Source organism: Stenella coeruleoalba (assembly GCF_951394435.1).
Source record: "Stenella coeruleoalba genome assembly, chromosome: 15".
Lineage (NCBI taxonomy): Eukaryota > Metazoa > Chordata > Mammalia > Artiodactyla > Delphinidae > Stenella > Stenella coeruleoalba.
The window spans coordinates 86,365,231-86,382,419 of record NC_137161.1 but is presented as its reverse complement, the minus strand read 5'-3'; the positions used below and the strand labels follow the sequence as shown (position 1 = coordinate 86,382,419).

General features: G+C 64.2%; 1 protein-coding gene across 1 annotated transcript in view; it reads right to left on the bottom strand.

Moving 5' to 3' along the window:
- Positions 1-5,098: 5,098 nt before the first annotated feature.
- Positions 5,099-17,189, bottom strand: part of TTYH3 (tweety family member 3) — a 29,173-nt gene continuing 17,082 nt past the window's right edge. Inside the window, exons 7-14 of the mRNA XM_079945733.1 lie at positions 16,882-16,957; positions 15,735-15,790; positions 14,900-14,992; positions 14,119-14,211; positions 13,120-13,256; positions 11,307-11,480; positions 10,649-10,724; positions 5,099-8,278 (exon numbers count right to left, since the gene is read on the bottom strand). Of these exons, the coding sequence (XP_079801859.1) occupies positions 8,204-8,278; positions 10,649-10,724; positions 11,307-11,480; positions 13,120-13,256; positions 14,119-14,211; positions 14,900-14,992; positions 15,735-15,790; positions 16,882-16,957 (780 nt within the window). The 3' untranslated portion in view covers positions 5,099-8,203. The remainder of the gene's footprint in view (positions 8,279-10,648; positions 10,725-11,306; positions 11,481-13,119; positions 13,257-14,118; positions 14,212-14,899; positions 14,993-15,734; positions 15,791-16,881; positions 16,958-17,189) is intronic.

The following is a 17,189-nucleotide window of genomic DNA, read 5'->3' as shown; positions in this document are numbered from 1 at the left end:
AAGGTCAGGCAGCCGGGCTGGTGAAGAGCTCAAACTCCGAGTTCAGGCTGACCTTGGATCCTGGCCTCACCGCCCCCCCACCATGCTGTTGACCCTGGACGGGTCCCAGGAGCCTGTTGACCCTGGACGGGTCCCAGGAGCCTGTTGACCCTGGACGGGTCTCTGCCCTGTTTTCTACAGAAAGCAGCTCCTCTGGCCCTTCCTCAAATCAAGGCTTTGTGATGGCAGGAGCGGGGAGGGGCTGCTCTGCCCTCAGCTGGGGAATCCCCTCCTCCCACCCTCCCAGGCAGCCTGGGGCGGCCCTCAGTTCCTCTTCCTCAAACTGAGCCTGGACACACACACCCTCCCCCTGCATTCCCCTCCCCTGCCCTCCCCTCCCCCTCCCCCTCTCCCTCCGCCCCTCCCCGCCTCCAGCTGCCCCAGCCCCACCCCCGTGGGTACTTGCTAGGACCTGGGGCTCCTTGTTCCCTATGACCTCCTCGCTCCCCACTGCTCCACGCTTAGCCCTGTCCACACATCAGAAAGCAGACAGAGTGGTTTGAAGAGCGCCTCACTTCGCACCCCTGAGCTGGGGGCAGAATGCCAGCCCCTCCCGGTCCAGTCACATACTCAGCGCCCCCAACAGGCTGGAGAGGACCCCTTCCTCACAGCCCTTGCTGGTGCCTGCCCGTCCTGGGGAGCAGCTGGCCAGGGCCTGACCCCAGCGGGACCTTGCATGGCCCTGAGTCAGCAGCACGGTTCCCAGAGCAGCTGCCCTGGGGGTGTGGCAGTGACTGGGACAGCAGGAGGGAGAGAGGGCCCCTCACCATCACACCCCCAGACTCCACTCAGCACCGACTGTGTGCCAGGCTGGGTGGGGGCATGGCAGGGGAGAGGGGCTCACAGCAGCACTGCTGCCACCTGTGGGCAGAGGCCATGGGCCTCCTTCCTGCCAGTGTGAGTCACAGGAGCCTTTGCCCTGGCAGAGTGTGGAGCCCGGGCCCCAGTGCCCCTCCTCCAGCAGCTGGCATCGCCTCTGCACAGAGCTGGCGGGACCCCGGGGCAGAGGTGTGGCCGGGGCAGGTGGAGTCTGCATCAGAGTTGGGGCCATCGGTAGGTCACAGTTGGTCCAAGCTGTCCCCGCATGGGTTGGGGGCACCGAGCAGGGGGACAGCAGAGCAGAGGAGCCCAGGGTTGGGGGGCAAGCCCCACCCCTCCTGGAGCCTCGACCTCCACCTGAGAAAGGGGGATAAATGTAAGCGGCGCTGAGCCCCCGGTGCTCTGGGCCTGCAGGGGTCACAGAGGGCCACAGACTAGCGGCACCTCGGCCCTTTCCTCTTACACAAGAAGCTGAGGGAGGAGGGAAGTTCTCCCTCCTCAGAAGGGGAAGCAGGTCCAGGAGGCCTTATAGGAACCGGGCAGCCTGATGTCTTCCATCCGCCGCCCTCAGGGGTGTGCAGGGGGTGCTCTCCCCCCCACCCCCAAGATGAGTCACGGAGCAGAAGAGGTGACCTCCCTTCTGCAGGCACGACTGGGGGCAGCCATGCCCCATTCTCTGGTGGCGTCAGCGCCCCTCAACCACACGCTGGGCTAGTGGCTGGTTGGGGAGGGTCCTGGCTGGCCCTCCCAAACTGCCCGTCACTTGTGGGCTTTCAAAAATAAAAAGCAAAAGCGCAACCACTGGGGCTGCTGGGCGCTACCCCCCCCCCCGCCCCCCAGCTACCCTGCTGCCCGTGGGTGAGTGCCGGGGTAGCTGGCCAGAGCAGAGGCTGAGCCAGGTCTTGGAGGGGCTGAGAAGGGTGCCAGGGTGGGGCCCCTCCCTGCTCAGTTTAAACGAACTTCCCTTCAGCTGGGCCATCACAGCCAACTTCCCCCAAAGAGGCACATCTGAGCTGGAGTGGGAAGCAGAGTGGGAGAGGAAGGTGTTCCAGGTCTTGGCACAACCTGGGCAGAGGTGCAGAGGTGGGACTTGTCAGCACGCCTGGGGGGCTGGGAGACAGGACGGCCTACAGACTTGGGTCTCCACGACTCTCCTCCACCTGTTGCAACCACTGTGGAGCTTTCCATAGGCTCCATCCATGGTTCGAGAGGCCTGACCTGCTGGAGGCTTCAGCCAGTCCTGCCCTCTCTGGGTCTGGGGTCAGAGCGGAAGTGGCGCGGGGGGAAACCAGTGCCAGCCTCATCTTTTCGTCTGCCAGACCAACTGGCCGGTCCTGCTGCCACCTCAGGCCCAACTTTGCCAAATGTTCTTGGAGGTGACCCCTTCCCCAAGTCCTTTCTGAGCCTAGGGCTGGGCACACAGAAGGCACTTAAGTGGTCCAGCGCTAGGAGGGGCCCAGGGTCCAGGGGGCTCCTCGTCTTGGCCCCTGGAGGTTGCTGAATTTGGGGGCTCAGAGCTGTGGCTGCTTCCCTCCGCATATGCCCCCTACTGCCCCTGCCCAGGCCTCAGGGCCCCCCCCCCCCCCCCGTGTATAACCCACCATAGTCTTTGGGCACCGCCTGGTGGCCAGAGCTGGTGGTTCCTCTCCCAGCCCGAATCCACCTTTCCCGGGACCCCACACGGATCTAGGGGTGCAGCCCCCGAGTGACAGGGAGGGGAGACCGTCTCTGCAGCCCCTTGCTTGCTCTTAAAAGTTCACATCATGAATCTTTATTACCAATAGTTGGTATATTACCAATATTTGGAATCTATTGGTTATTACCAATATTTTGTTGGTGCGGTATGTGTGATGTCAAGAGGCAGGCTTGAGCCGGATGCTGCAGGCCACCGCAGGCCACCCATGTCACTGTCCTGTCCCCTGGCTCTGATGCAGGGCTGGCCACATCTCCTCCTGGCTCATCCCAGTGAAATCCCCAGATCCTTGCCAAGTGATCGCTCACTTCCTGTTTGAACGTGGTAGTCACAGCTGAGCCCCAGATCAGCAGCCGGCGGTCACTGGGAACTTGCTGGGAATGCAGATTCCTGGGCCGCCCCAGCCCATCTAGGACTCCAGGTGGGTCTTCCAACAGGGTCCGTCTGGCCCTGCCCGTAGCTTCTCGTCCTCTGCGGACTCAGCGCCCCCTGCCGGGCATATGCCCTCCTCACACCTCACTCCTGGAGATGCTCCTGCGGCCACCTGCAGACCCTTCTCCCCGGCCCCCTGCCCCCTCCCCCAACAGGATCACAACATCTGCTGCCCCTTCCTCCATGTGGGTATCCACAGGCCCCCTCGTCCTGGGGGCCACTTTCTCCCACACTGCTCCTGGTGACTTGGTGTCAGTGACCCTTCCCACACCCTTGGCATCCCCTCAACCTGCCCCCCAACAACCTGCCCCGCCCCCGCCTTGGTCGCCCCTCCACAGTCACTCCTCACACTTTGCCTACCCCATGGCATCCCACTCTGTCTCCACCTCATATCTTTCCAGCTCACTCCCTCCTATTTCCTGACCCCCACTGGATCCCAGATCCCTCACCCCTCAAGGGCTTGTCCTCCCCTGGCTGAAATCCCAGGGTCCAGTCATGCCCTTGAAGTCGCCTTCACCTCCCTTGGCCTCTCTTGCTTCCACATCTTCTCTTGGCCAAGCCCGTAGTCTCTGACCTGTTGCATCCGGCCCTCTGCCCGCTCACTACCCACACCTGGGTGGCTGGAGGGACTGCCTTCCCACCTGGTGAGTCTCACCTGAGTTCCAGACCAAGCGCCTCAGGGGCCCTTGGGGAGGCCCACTGCCCCTGCCCCTGGCTCTCCCATGGCACCCCGCTTCCTCTCCAGCCTCCTCTCTACTTCATAAGACCTTCTGCCACCCCAGCCCCAAGCCGCACATATGCTCTCATCACCGGGCCAGCAGGAGGGACCGCAGTCCTGTTTATGGCCGGCCCCTCCGCTGTGACCTAGGTCCCAGCCCCTCCAGGTGATTCAGGACCATCACTCCCCCAACGAACTGTTCGTCTTCCCTGCTGCAGCCATTTCCGCTGCTTACGGGACCATTACCATCAGCCTTCACAGCATGCTGTTATTTCCCCACACGCGCGCGCGCACTTCTCTGGGCCACGCCCCCTCCAGCTCTAGCACGATTCTTCTGCTTGGCAGCTAAACCTAAGACGAGAGGCAATTCACGCTGTCCCCACATGGCACCGCAGAAGCACGGAGCCCCAGATGCCTCCACTCCTGGGTGCTTAGCAGCCCCCCATCAGAGCTTATGTATCCTGGGCCCCCTCCCCCAGAAGCCAAGTCAAAACGGAAACCACTGGACCAGGCTGCTGGTGTGTGCTGGAGGCAGAAGCTCCGCCCTGTGCCCCCGCCAACCCAGGCACTCAGCGCCGAGAGCCAGGAACCTCGGCGCCAGCAATGCCACGGGAGCCTGGTGTCTTCCACCGGGCCTCGCAGCTCCCTCGCCCACCTGTGCACCTGGCATGCAAGACCAACACTCTCCCGGGCTAACGTGCCTCCCCCCATCTCACGGGTCCTAAGGGTCCCCCTGCGAGGTGGGCGGTATGTCTCCTGCCACCCAGGGTGACGTGCTGGGTTGTGTGGCCTCCGACGACACGGCGCCTTCCCCAGCGCACTTCTCAAATGAGAACAGTAATGATCCTTCCTACCTCGGCGGGCGGCGGTTGAGTTGCTGCTCAGACCGCTGGTAAGGACTCCAGCGAGGCCAGTGGGCAGCGAGGCGCCCGGGGAAGCACTGGGAACCCCGCCTCGGGTTACAGTGGGGACTCAGGAGATGCTCCTCCTGGAGACGCACCATCCTCCCATTTGGCCTCTCTGACCCGCTCCAACAGCCCTGCCCAGGGCCAGGTCTGTCACCTCTCCTGCTGGCTAGAGACGGGGCCCTCCTCACAGGAATCCGCGTCTCCTCAGGCCCCTCCAGCGCAAGCCCAGATTGCAAATGAGGCTTTCAAGCCGTCGAGACCACCGCTCCCAGCGCCAGCCGCTCTGCACACCTGACGCCCCGCCCCGCCCACCAGGCCCCGCCCCATCAGGCCCCCTCTCCCGCGAGACCCCGCCCATCAGGGTCGCCCAGGCTCTAGTGGCTCCCGGCACGTGGCCGCCCTGCCCAGAGACTTGGGCGGGAGCCAAAACAACTCAGGGAAAGAGGCCTGTTTTTTAAAATTTGTTTATTTTAAAACATGAAACCCAAGCTGAATAGAAACCACAGAAATTACATTGACGAGATTTTTAGTATTTGCCAAGAAAAATAAAGCCCCCAGAGAAATAAAAATCAAACCCCAAACCCAGTTAAAAAAACAAAAACAAACAAAAAAACTCAGAAACACAGCGACAGCAACATACAGCCACGGCCCTACGGAAGTTGGAGAACGCCAAGCGGTTCAGGCCTCAGTTCCCCGCTCAGGACGCGAAATCACCTGTGGGTGGGAGGCAAGGGCCAGGAGAGAAGCCTGGGAGGGGGAGTTTTAACAAAATTACTTCGAGAGATATATGTAACAAATATAAAGTGGTGCGGCACACAACCATTATGGTTAAAAAAAAACAAAAACAAAACCCGCCCAAGAGGCCCTGGTCCCCGCTCGTCCCCCCATTTAGGGCTGTCACCCACGCACCCCTCCCGGCCGGGGCGGGGGTCCTGGGGTAGGGAGGGAATGGAGCTTGGACTGGGATTGCATAGTGAGATGGGGTGAGCGTGGAGGGGCATATAGGATCAGGGCTTCCGATCAGGCCCTACACCAGGCCAGGGGAGCTGGGGGAAGCGTGCGCCTGCACAAGGAGCCCCATGGGCGAGCGACCGGACTGGAACCCCTCCTGCCCGCCTAGCCCGTCAGGGGCCTCGGGGCGTCTCCCTCCCATCCACGTGGTAGAGGACCACTGCCCAAGATGCTGCAGGGCCTGCGAGGGGCAAGAACCACAGGTGCAGGGGTGGGAGCGGACGAGGGTAAGTCACCGGGACGGGACGGGTTAGGAAACGGCCTGAAATTAAACAGCAAAAAGAAAACCAAGGGCGAGATGCGCTCCCCCTCCAGGACCGAGGCTTGGTCTTGCACCCCTTTTAACCTCCCCCGTTTTCCTTTCTTCCGCCTCAGTGAGTAGAAGGAACTGGGCGGAGTCAGATGGGCGGGCAGACACGCACACGATGCACGCACGGAGGGGCTCCGAGCGGCGCAGGTTCCCGGCGCCCGGCTCTCACGCTATGTACATTCACATTTCGGCCTCGCGGGCCGGGCGGCCGTTTGTGCTTCCGAGCGGCGCCCCAGGCAGCACAGCCCGACGCCACCCCTCTGATCCGAGGCCGCGCGGGAATGCTCCGCCCAGGCGGCGGAGCCCAGAAAAACTTGTCGGTTGGGCTGTGGTGCCGCCATGTATCTGTATGTATGTATGTGTGTGTGTGGTGTGTGTGTACAGAGGGGGGGCCTGGAGCACAAGGTGCCTTTCAGTGAGGTTTGGCCGTGTGCGAAGGCTCAGATGCGAGGCTGCGGGCCCTTAGGCCCACCTGGAGCACCCCCGTGTTTGCCTACTCACTCCCCCAACCCCGTCCAGGGCAGAGGCTGCCCCAGGAACGGGGGAGATGTGACCTAGTCCCAGGCCCACCCATGCTTTTGGTCCCAGATACCAGCACAAAGAAGGGATCACAGAGGAAGGTGGCCTCTTCCAGGCCACCCTGGGGAAGGGGTGCCCTGCCGCTCTGGGAGAAAGAGCCCCCCATGTCTGTAAACTGCCGGGCCGGCTGCTGTCTGCCCCGGCCTGGGGCCTCGTGTGGCTGCCAAGTGGCTCTCTGCTGCACCTGGACTGACACAGGGCAGAGGCTGCACCTGGCCTCTCTTGCTTCAGGCTGGCTGGGCAGGGCTGGGACCGGCAGGGGACTTTCCAACTTGATCTGGGGGTAACACCCCCATCTGCGGCAGGAAACACAGCAAACATTGTACACTACGCCAAAAGCACCTTAGGGAAGCCTTGTTCCCGCTTCACAGGTAGGGAGACTGAGGCCACAGGGACCTCAGTCCTACAGCCCAAGGGACATTCATTCCTGAGGACACGGTCCCCTGGCGCAGCGCCTGCCCAGGGAGGGTCTCCAGGCCCTTGGGCTGCCTCTCGATCTTCGACACCCCCCAGCAGCACCACGAGAAGAAACACCTCCTCCAGTCCGACTCCCAGCTGGCTATCCTGGGACTCAGCTCCGGCCTGGACTCGGCGTCACACTCGCGGGCTTTGGGTTGGCCAGGGGTGCTTTCTCTCGGAGGCTGGAGTGAGGTCAGTGGTTAGTCCCAAGAGGGGCGGCAGGGGTCAAGGGCACATTCACAGCCAGCTCGGGTCCAGCCCCCCAGCCGGCTCTGGGACACTGTGCCTGTCCTGGATGGAAAGGGAACCGAAAAGGGGGTGCCGCTCGGCCCGCCACCCCGCCTGCCCTAGAGATGACAAATGTGGTTAGTGCAAGGAATGAACCGGATGAAGCTGTCAAGCCTCTGGGGTGGGGGAGGGGTCTTGGCACCAAGAGGGCGGCCAGCACTCGATGAGCAGCCTGGGCTCCGCGTGGCACCCGCTGTCTCCTGCCGCCGGGGAGGGCTGGGTGCCACAGGCGGGGTGGGTGCTGAGGGAGAGAGCGCTGCTGGGAGGGAAGCAGAGAAAGTGGGGACCCGATGCAGAGAGCCTGGGGTGGGGTGGGGTGGGGGGCGAGGGAAGGAAGGAGTTACAGCTGCTGCAGAGGCATGTGAAGGCGCCACGAGAGGGTCTCCACGCGCGGGAGACAAGCAGGCGGGTGGGTCCACACGGCCGTCCCTCCAGACGCCCAGCACACAGGGAGCACCGCGCTGCCTACGAACTAAGAGGTGAGGCACAGAAGCATCGAAGGAGCAGAGAGGCATCAGAGCTGTGGGAGGGGTGGGGCGGGGCAGCTGCCAGGCGAGGAGACGGCAGGGGTCCGCAGGGACAGCACCAGCACGACACATCTGGCCCAGCGCAGGGCTCTGCAAATCCCCGAATCCTCGGAGGCAGAGGGGCACGGGGCTGGGGGCCAGGAGGGCCCGGGCGTCGCTGGCAGCACCCCCAGGTGTCCAGGCGTGTGAGCCCAGGAGAGGGTGCGGGCCCAGAGCCCCTGCGTCGCCACCAGCAGCAGCCTGCCGGGCATCTCCACGCCCCTGCAGGAAGGGGAGGAGGGGGCGAGTGGCCACAGCGCGCCGGCAGCAGGCCCGGGGTGGGTGCGGAGGGTGCGGCAGGCAGCCGCGGGTGTAAGCAGCAAGGCCGGCCCGGGGAGGAGTGGGGCGATTGGCACGTGGGGCGGGTGGCTGTCGGGCGGTCTAGTGCCCGCTGCTGCTGGAGTTGGGGCGAGGCTGGCTCGTGGCGAGGTACTTCGCTCTCATGCTGGAAGTGTACTGCAGGGAGACAAGGGGAGGGGGCAGGGGGTCAGCGGGCACTGGGCACAGCAGGGCAGGGCCTCCATGGGGTGTGCCGGAGCACCCCGGGGTGGGATGGGGCAGGACCACGTGGCGGCACAGCTGACAGAGCCCTGGGAGAAGGGGCTCTGGGAGGGGCCAGCTGGTCCAGGGCCTGGACTCCTGAGCCCTGGCCGGGGCTGGGGGCAGTGACAGCCCCGGGGGGCAGAGGTCTGGCCGCCCACTCCCCAGGCTCCGGACGGGGACCAGCATCCTCTCCCAGTGAGATGAGCACAGCAGCCCCTGCTCCCGACTTGGGCGTGTGGCATCAGGCCAGGCAGCACTCTGCCCCGGCAAGAACCAGAGCTTGGAGGCTCCCCACTGCACCCGGCACGGGTCCTCCTCCCCCTGCGGGATCCTGGCTGGGCGGCCAGGAGGAGTGTGTGGGCTCAGGCTGTGCCCAAGGGCCCAGAGTGGCGGACACCACAGGTCACAGGAGGGAGAAGCCTCCACAGCGGCTCTGCCCCGTCACCCCTGGGGAGGACCCCGAAGCCACCAAGGCCCCTCAGGCTGGGGTGACGCTGCCACCCACTCAGATGGGAACCGAACTGGGGGCTCCTTGTGGGTCACGGACGCAGGGACAGAGGCAGCTGGGGACGGGGACAGCCAGCACATCTCGGCCACTCTCGTCCAGCCTGAAGCATGGAGGCCTCACTTGATACACATGCATGTGCACGTGTGCTCACAACGAACACACGTGGAAGAGCCGTGTGCTAAAACCAAGCAGTGTGCAAGGGGCCACACGCCCATCCGGGGGCCAGAAGCCGCGGCACGTGCCAAGGTTGCCAGCGGGAAGGAGCCTGGCAGGCTGACCCCGCAGCCACATGCCCCCAGCAGTCCCTGGGGGCTCCGAACCCGAGGCCACACACCGCAGTGTGCAGATCAGGACAGACGATCTCCCTGGGCCCCGAGAGCCCTCCCAGGATTCCTGGAAGGGGGAAGGTTGTGAGCGCCCGTCAGCGGCCACGAAGGCGAGCTGGGAGGAGGATGGGCGGGCACCGGGAGCCATGTCATTCCAGGGACGTGCAGCACGGGCTGGGGGGCGGTGGGCAGCAGCCCAGACCGCTGACGAGCCCGAGCAGGTGCGCGGCGCGGTGTGACGGCCGCAGCGGCTTTGTGCCCCTCTGCACGCGGCTGTGTGCACTTCCAGACACGTGGGGCGGCCCTTCGAGGGCCGGGCCTGCTGGCCGCACCCCAGGGCGCCAGGCACAGGTGTGCACGCGCACACGGGTTTGGGTGGCCGACTCGCTGGGAGGTGACGGATGGGCAGGGGCCAGCTGCAGCTGGGCCAGGGGTGAGGAGGGGGCTCTGTGCAGGGGCTCACTGCCCCTGATACGAGGGTGACAGCCCAGGGTCAGGGTCTCTGTGGCTGGGCTAGGGGCCACAAAGCCCGCCCACCTGCACTGCCGCAAGCTGGCCCCGTGGGCGCTGAGCCAAGACAGCGCTGGGCCCTGTCTGATGAGCCAGCGCTGGCGATGGGCTAGCGGTGAGCAAAGGGTGTGAGGCACGGAGGTGTGGGTGCGCAGGCGGTGCAGGGCAGGGGACCCAGGTGGGTCAGTACCTGTCACTCTGAGGACACAGCCACCACAGCGTTCAGGCACTGTTCATGGGCTTAAACTGCCAACCCGTGTGGCCGCCAGAGTCCAGGGCAGCCAGATAGCGCTAGGAGGGCCCGGGGTGGGAGTGCAGGAAAAAGAGAGAGAGAGGGGGGCCTCAACGCCAGGGTGAGGGCCGGCCCACAGCAGGCCTGGGGTGCAGACCAGAGTGCCGACAGGAGGGTGGCCCGAGCATGACACGGCCTGAGAACCCGCACAGCCTGGGCCAGGGCACCCCAGGCCTGCTCTGTGCTGCAGGGCATGACGGGGCCGCCCCACGCGCAAGCGGGTATTTCTGAAGCAAGTTGGCCCTCAGCCTCTCTAGCCCTGTTCCCTGAGGCCCACCACCTCCAGGAAGCCCTCCAGGGGCCCCGGCCTCTCTACAAGCTCCTTTCCCACCCTGTCCCCTTTCTATGTCTCATTCCCAAGACCAGAGGGGACACCAGGCACAGATGGAAGAACCAGGAGACGAGACCTGGCTTGAGTCCAGGAAGTTGAGGAAGGAAAAGAAGAGGAAGAAGGGCTGGGGTGGGAAGAGATGCAAGGGCCCTCGCCGGAGCTTGTGAGCTCACCCAGCCCCGTCTACACAGGCCAGATGCCTGCCTGAGAGCCCTGGCTGGGACCCACACTCAGGGCCTGCACTGCCTGTGAAGACCACAGCAGACACGAGGCGGCGGGGCGGGGCCCCTACCCACCCTCCGGCCCCAAGACTTACTGAAGGCGGCGGGGACTCGCGCCCGATGAGAGGGGTGTTCTCACAGCGGGGATTCTGGAAATTGGCATTCTGACTCCTGAGGTGAGAGGAAGGGGGGCTGTGAGTGCCCACTGGCCACGGCAGTCCCAGCCCTGGGCCAACGGGGCCCGTCCTGGAGCTAGCAGGACTCCACGCATCTTCCCCACCACTCTGCATACTGCCCACCAGCAAGGGCCTGGGGTCCCGGGAACCCGGCACACAGTGAAGGGCTCCGAGCAGGCCCATGCTGGCCACCTGCCAGCCTCAGCCCGGCCCCGCCGGCTGCCTGCCCACCACGTGGCCAGGCCCAGGGCCCTTGGCAACGTCATTCCCTGCATGAAACGCAGACGCTCCATCTGACAGAGTGGCCTCCCCGTGGCCTCGACCCAGGCATGTGGGAGCAGCAGGGAAGCCCACCCAGAGCCCGGACGGCCCCGGGAAGGCCCCTCCGCCCTCCGAGGCCCCACCCCTCCCCACTGCAGCAGCTCAAGTCCCTGCTCCCTGCGGTGGGGCTGCGTCCCCACTCCAAGCCACGGCAGCCGTGCATGCCGGCCACAGAGTCCCAGGCAGCCCATCCCAGGGCTCGGGTCTGCCGTCCCAGCCTGGGCTGCCCCGCCCGCTCCCAGCACGCCTCACTCACATGTACTCGGTGACCGGGGCGTTGCTGACGGTGTGTGCTGCGGCCGGGATGCTGGTCTCGCTGCCGTAGCTGCTGCCGCAGCTGTACAAGCTGGGCATGTGGACGCGGTAGAGGCTGTCGTGTGCCGGCCTCGGCCCTGGGGCGGCCTCCTCCCCCCCATCCTCATCGGGGCCCCTGCAGGGAGGGACCCAGCGGAGCTTCAGGCCCTGGCGTGAGGCAGCCAGCCACAAGACCCACAGGGGCTCAGCTCTTGTGCAGACACAGCTGCTTCCAATCCTGGTTCTGTCACCTACCCACAACGGGACTGTGGGTAAGTCGCCCGGGGACACCAAGGAACCCGCACCTCAGCCTGTGCACACGGACACCAACTGTCTATTAAAAAAAAGGGACAGGGCCCCTCCTGGGGGAGCACAGACGGCCAGGTGCCTGCCGTCCCAGCCCGCCCCGGGAGGCCTGAGCCCAGTCCTCCAGACTCCGCCGCCCTCTGGCTCCCTGCCCGCCACTCCAGCCAGGCCGCTGCAGGGCGAGCCCAGGGAGCCGTGGGCCAGGCCTCTGGTGCTCCGGTGTGTGGTGCCTCACACGCTGCCTGGTTTGGACGGGACTTGGGACTGGGCTGCCTGGTGGTGAGGGTACAGGCCAGCCAGGCCTGGGCTCACGTCCCACCTCCCCACCACTGGCTGGGTGGCCTTGAGCAGAGGGTCCCTCCGCCGTGCCCCTCGTAGTGAGACAAGTGGGGTCGCAGCAGCAACTGACCAAGTGCCAATTCCCAGCCAAGCCCAGGGCCGAGCGCTTGCATGCGGTGGTTCATCTAGGACTCACGTCACGCTAAGAGCTTGTACTCTTCTAACCCCCATCCTACAGGCAGGGAGACTGAGGCCCAGAGTGGTTAAGTGACTTGCCTATGGTCACCCAATGAGCAAGGATACAGCTAGGACCTGAATCCAAGCCATGAGGTTCCAGGGATGTGCTCTCAGCCACTCCCCTACAGCTGCCATCTTTACGACCGCCCCCATCACCACTCCCATGAGTACCACTGTCATCACCATTCTCCCCATCCTCAGCATCACAATCACCACACCACCTCCAGCACCACCGTGACTAGCACCATCGTCACCATTACTGCCACCGCTAGCAGCAACACCATCCCAACAGAAAACAGTAGAGTAGAAATGCAGACGAAAGGAAGCGATCTGAGCTGGGCTACTTGCCAGACAAGGTGGGCCACCAAGAGACAGCCACAGCCCAAGTGGGAGACACAGCACAGGGGCTCGAGGACGGCGGGCCTGGCACACCCGTGCACCACTCAATCCAGCACTGACTGCGGAGCCTGAGGCAGGGGCCACCAGGACCACTACTTCAAAGATAAAGACACAGTGGCCCATGGGAGGTAGCTGTCCCCCTGGTCACCCAGCTGAGGGGGCCCCGGAGGCCAGGGCCATGTGGGGCACTCCCTGCAGAAGCTCTGAGTCCCCCAGTCAGCTGGTCTCCCCCATCAACAGCACTGCACACCTGCAACCAGGGGTGGGGGGACGGATGAGACATCCTGAGCCCAGCCAGTCAGAAGTGGGGAGGGCTGTGGGCACAGAGCCAGCAGCAGCAGGCAGGGCACCCCGGTTCCGCCTGCCTGCTCCGGACTCGAGTGTCGCCTGGACCGGGACCGCCTCTGGGCTGTTGCTACAGAGGCCCCGGGAGTGTCAAGAGGTGAGGAGGCCTTCCTGCCTGTCTCCTGGCTATGACATGGGGTGTCCAGAAGACACGGCCCCAGCTGCTGTGTGGCCTGGGGCAGGTTCCAGGACCTCCCTGAGCCCCTCACCTCTTCTGCTGCCAGGTGTGTGGGACACTGCAGACGATGGAGCTGAACATGAGGGCTGTGACAAAGGAGAAGAGGGCCAGGTAGATGAGGCCCTCGACGCCATCGTAGCAGAAGCCTGTGAGGGCCTGCACGTAGTCCTGAGGGCAGGCGGGGACACAGACAGAGAGAGAGAGAGACAGAGACAGAGAGGGGGAGAGAGAGAGAGAGAAAGAGAGAGAGAGAGAGAGAGAGAAGTGGAGAAAGAGAGACAGAGAGAGGGGGAGAGAGAGAGAGAGAGAGATGGAGAAAGAGAGACAGAGAGAGGGGGAGAGAGAGAGAGAGAGAGGTGGAGAAAGAGAGACAGAGAGAGGGGAAGAGAGAGAGAGAGAGAGAGAGAGACAGAGAGAGAGAGAGACAGAGAGAGAGAGAGACAGAGAGGGGGAGAGAGAGAGAGAGAGCGAGAGAGCGAGAGACGGGGAAGCACAGGGTGAGATGAACTGTGCACAGGGAGCCCCCAGCAGCCTGCACCACCCCCACTCGAGGCTGGGCAGAGGCCCTGTGACTGCTCCCCTCCTCCTCCCCCACGCTCCCCCTAGCCGCTCCCCTCCCCCACCTAGCCGCTCCCCTCCCCTGCCCCCCACCCCTCCTAGCTGCTCCCCTCCCCCACCCAGCCGCTCCCCTCCCCCTAGCCGCTCCCCTCCCCTGCCCCCCCACCCCTCCTAGCTGCTCCTCTCCCCCACCTAGCCGCTCCCCTCCCCTGCCCCCACCCCTCCTAGCCGCTCCCCTCCCCCACCCAGCCGCTCCCCTCCCCTGCCCCCCACCCCTCCTAGCTGCTCCTCTCCCCCACCTAGCTGCTCCCCTCCCCCTGCCCTCCCCTAGCTGCTCCCCTCCCCCTGCCCTCCCCCACCCCTCCCCTAGCCACTCCCCCTCCCCCTACTCTGCCCCTAGCTGTTCCCCACTGCTCCCTGCCGCCCCCCGTGCCTGCCCAGCCGTGGGCCGGCTCTAGGAGACGGCTCTCACCAGGTGCAGGCTGCGGCAGTCCACCAAGGCGGTGAGGTGCTGCAGGTTCACCTCCGTGCCGTTCAGCACCTCCTGGACACGGAGCAGGGGGTCCTGGAGGGCGTGGACCACACGAGGTCAGCACAACGTTCCGGAAAGGGTCCTGAGCCTGCCACAGGCCTCCCTCCACCCCACACCCTGCCGTCGAGACCCCCTTGACCCCCACAGTCCTGGCACAGGCCCTGAGGACCCTTGGCTTTGAGAAAGGGGGACCCCCCAAGTCTGTGCCCTGGTCTCAGGGGGCTGCTGAAGACGTGAGGGGGACAGCGAGGAGACGGACGCACAGCACCTGCCCACGTGGCCACCAGGGCTGGGCCTTCGTTGTAACGGGAGAAACAGCAAACGCCCGCGTGTCCCCTGACACGGGCCTGGTTCTTTTAAAAATCACGTTTTAAGGAACAGTTTAAGACAATGGAAATTTTCAGAATATCTTAAGGGACAAAACACTGTCCAAGATCCTCTGTGCAGAGTGAGACTGGTCCTACAGTGTATGTGTGTGTGTGCATGTGTGTGAATGTGTGTGCGCGCGCACGTGTGTGAGTGTGTGTGAGTGTGTCTGCATTGTAAAACCTACCAAAAATCCTCGGGGACGTGAGGGGAAGGATGGCAGGTGGGAGAGAAGGCCAGACCCCCCAGCAGGGTCCCGCGGGAGGCAGCCTGAGCAGTGTCTGCACCCCACCTCCCTTTCGTGATGCGAAGAGGGATCCCACTGGCTCCACTGACCACACCCACAATCCCTCACCTTGGCGGCTGGGTGCTCCCGCGGGACGGTCTTCAGGAGCTCAGCCACCACGTCCTGCATCTCCACCAGAGCCTTGTGGCTGCCCGACAGCTTCTGCTCCACAGAGAGGCCGGCTGATTCCAGCGGGGGTGGGGGCAGCCGTCTCTCCCTCCCCGAGGTCCCCACCCACACGCGGCGCAGGCCAGCTCCAGTGCCCTTGGCTTCTGCCGGCCCAAGGGGCGTCCAGCCTGTGAGGCCACGAGCTCATGGGGTGGGATGGCTGTGCCCGGCAGTCTGCTCTGTGGGCCTGTGGGACACCTCTTCTTGGCCCCCCAGATGACCACACACCCCAGAGGCAACACAGTGAACATACAGCATCTTTAGAGCAGATAAACAGTGCTGAGGACCCCAGAGGGCCACACAGTTACGTGGAATGACAGGCAGTGGGCTACATGGCTTTCCTTCAAATTCCATCATGCCAACATCCATCCAGGTATTCCACACAGCAGGTACAGGACCCCTGCTTCCATGGGGCTTCCCTGGGCTCCTCCCACACCCGCCAGACAATCGGCTTTGCCCTACAGGGATGGCTGGGGCAGCCTGAGAAATGAAAGCAGTCCCAGGGATACGAGGGCATTAAGCAGGCCACCCCAAAAGGCTTGCGCTGAGGTTGTCAGGGTGGTAACCCCGGGGCAGTTAGCAATGTCAGCGTGGCGTTCGCCCAACTGCCCCCCGACAGCTCCTGGGGCCCCAGGGGCCTGACGAGGTGTGAGAGTGGGTCTCGTGGTCTGCGGGCACCTGGGGGCAGGGGCCAGGGGACCAATGCTCTGCGGGGCCGGAGCAGCCGAGCTCTCACCTGCTGGAAGGGGTTGGCGGCACGGGGTGAGCAGGCCAGGTAGTACTGAAGGATGTCTGTGGAGAGAGGTCAGGGCGGCTGAGCCACTCCAGCCGTCCGCGTGTGCCTGTGTGCGTCTGCATGTGATGTATGTCTACACGTGCGTGTCTGTGTATACGTGCATATGGGTGTCTCCACGCCTGCATGTATGCTACACACACGTGTGCTTGCTTGTATATTTATGTGTGTGCCAGTATCTGCACGTGTGCACGGACACGTGTGCGCGCACCTATCTGCACGTGTGCGGCTGTGTCTGCGTGTCGTGTGTGTAGGTGTATCTGTGGACACGCGTATATCTGCACACGTGGGTGTCTATGCGCACGTCTGCACATGTGTGCACATTTACACGTGTGCACCTGTCTGTATCTGTGAGCGTGCAGGTGTGAGGGGGCACATGGTCTCCAGGGGGCCTGGGGCCAGGGCCCAGGCCCTTCTCCTCTGAGCCATGTTCCTGAAATGTGCACAGCTCTCTCCTGGGGGGCGGCCTCGTATCTCCCCTCCCTGGGGAGCAGCAGACAGGGCACTGGGGGTGGGCAAGGAGTCAGAGGTCACCTGGGCGGGCATCTGCTCCCAGGCCAGTTGGGCAGAACAGTTCTTAGGCCAGAATGTCACCCCAAAAAGGGGGGCACGAAGCCGGAGCGTGCAGGTGGCCTGCTCATCCCCATTAAAACAGGTGTTGATTCAGTGTCCAACGTTCAGAGATGGGGATTCACTTATAATTCTGATTTTGAAAACCTAAGATTTTTCAAGCCCAGCCAGAGCTGGGGAAGAAGCCTTGGACCCCAACTGCCTAACACCTGCCCCCCCACCCCCGCCCTGTGCTCTCTGGTCCCTTCTTGGCGGCTCTCTGGGATCCAGTGCACGACGTGGGCCAGGAGTGAGGTCCATCACGGCCCAGGGCAGCCTCTCCGCGCCGCACCCATACTTGGCCGCCAAGATCTGGGTTCCTGCGGAACTTATGTCAGAAACATAAGGAAGCCCCACGCTTGACTTTCGCCACCTGTCAACGGAGCCAGCGCAAGGCCTGACCCAGATGGCCTGTGGCCCTGCAGGCAGCAGCTGGCACTCACGTGTGGCTGGGACTGCTGGGACACAACTGCAGACTCACCCCCGCTCAGCACCGAGTGCTCCTCCACCATCCTGGTCACGTAGGTGTCGGGGTCCACGCAGAAGTCGCTGGAGCCCTGGGGTGGGTGCAGGCAAGGAGGATGGGATGACTGAGCTGGGCGTCCCCCCGCCCCAGACCCCTCAGCTCTCAGGGGTGGAGCCTGGTCCCCCAGGGTCTGCATTTGGCTCAGGAAGGTGGCGTGAGTCTGCGGGCGGCGGGGACTGACGGGCCGTGTGCCCGCGACAGGCCCCCAGGGGAAGAGGGGAGGGGTGATGAGTGTGGCATCCCCCACCCCACCCCCCGTGCTT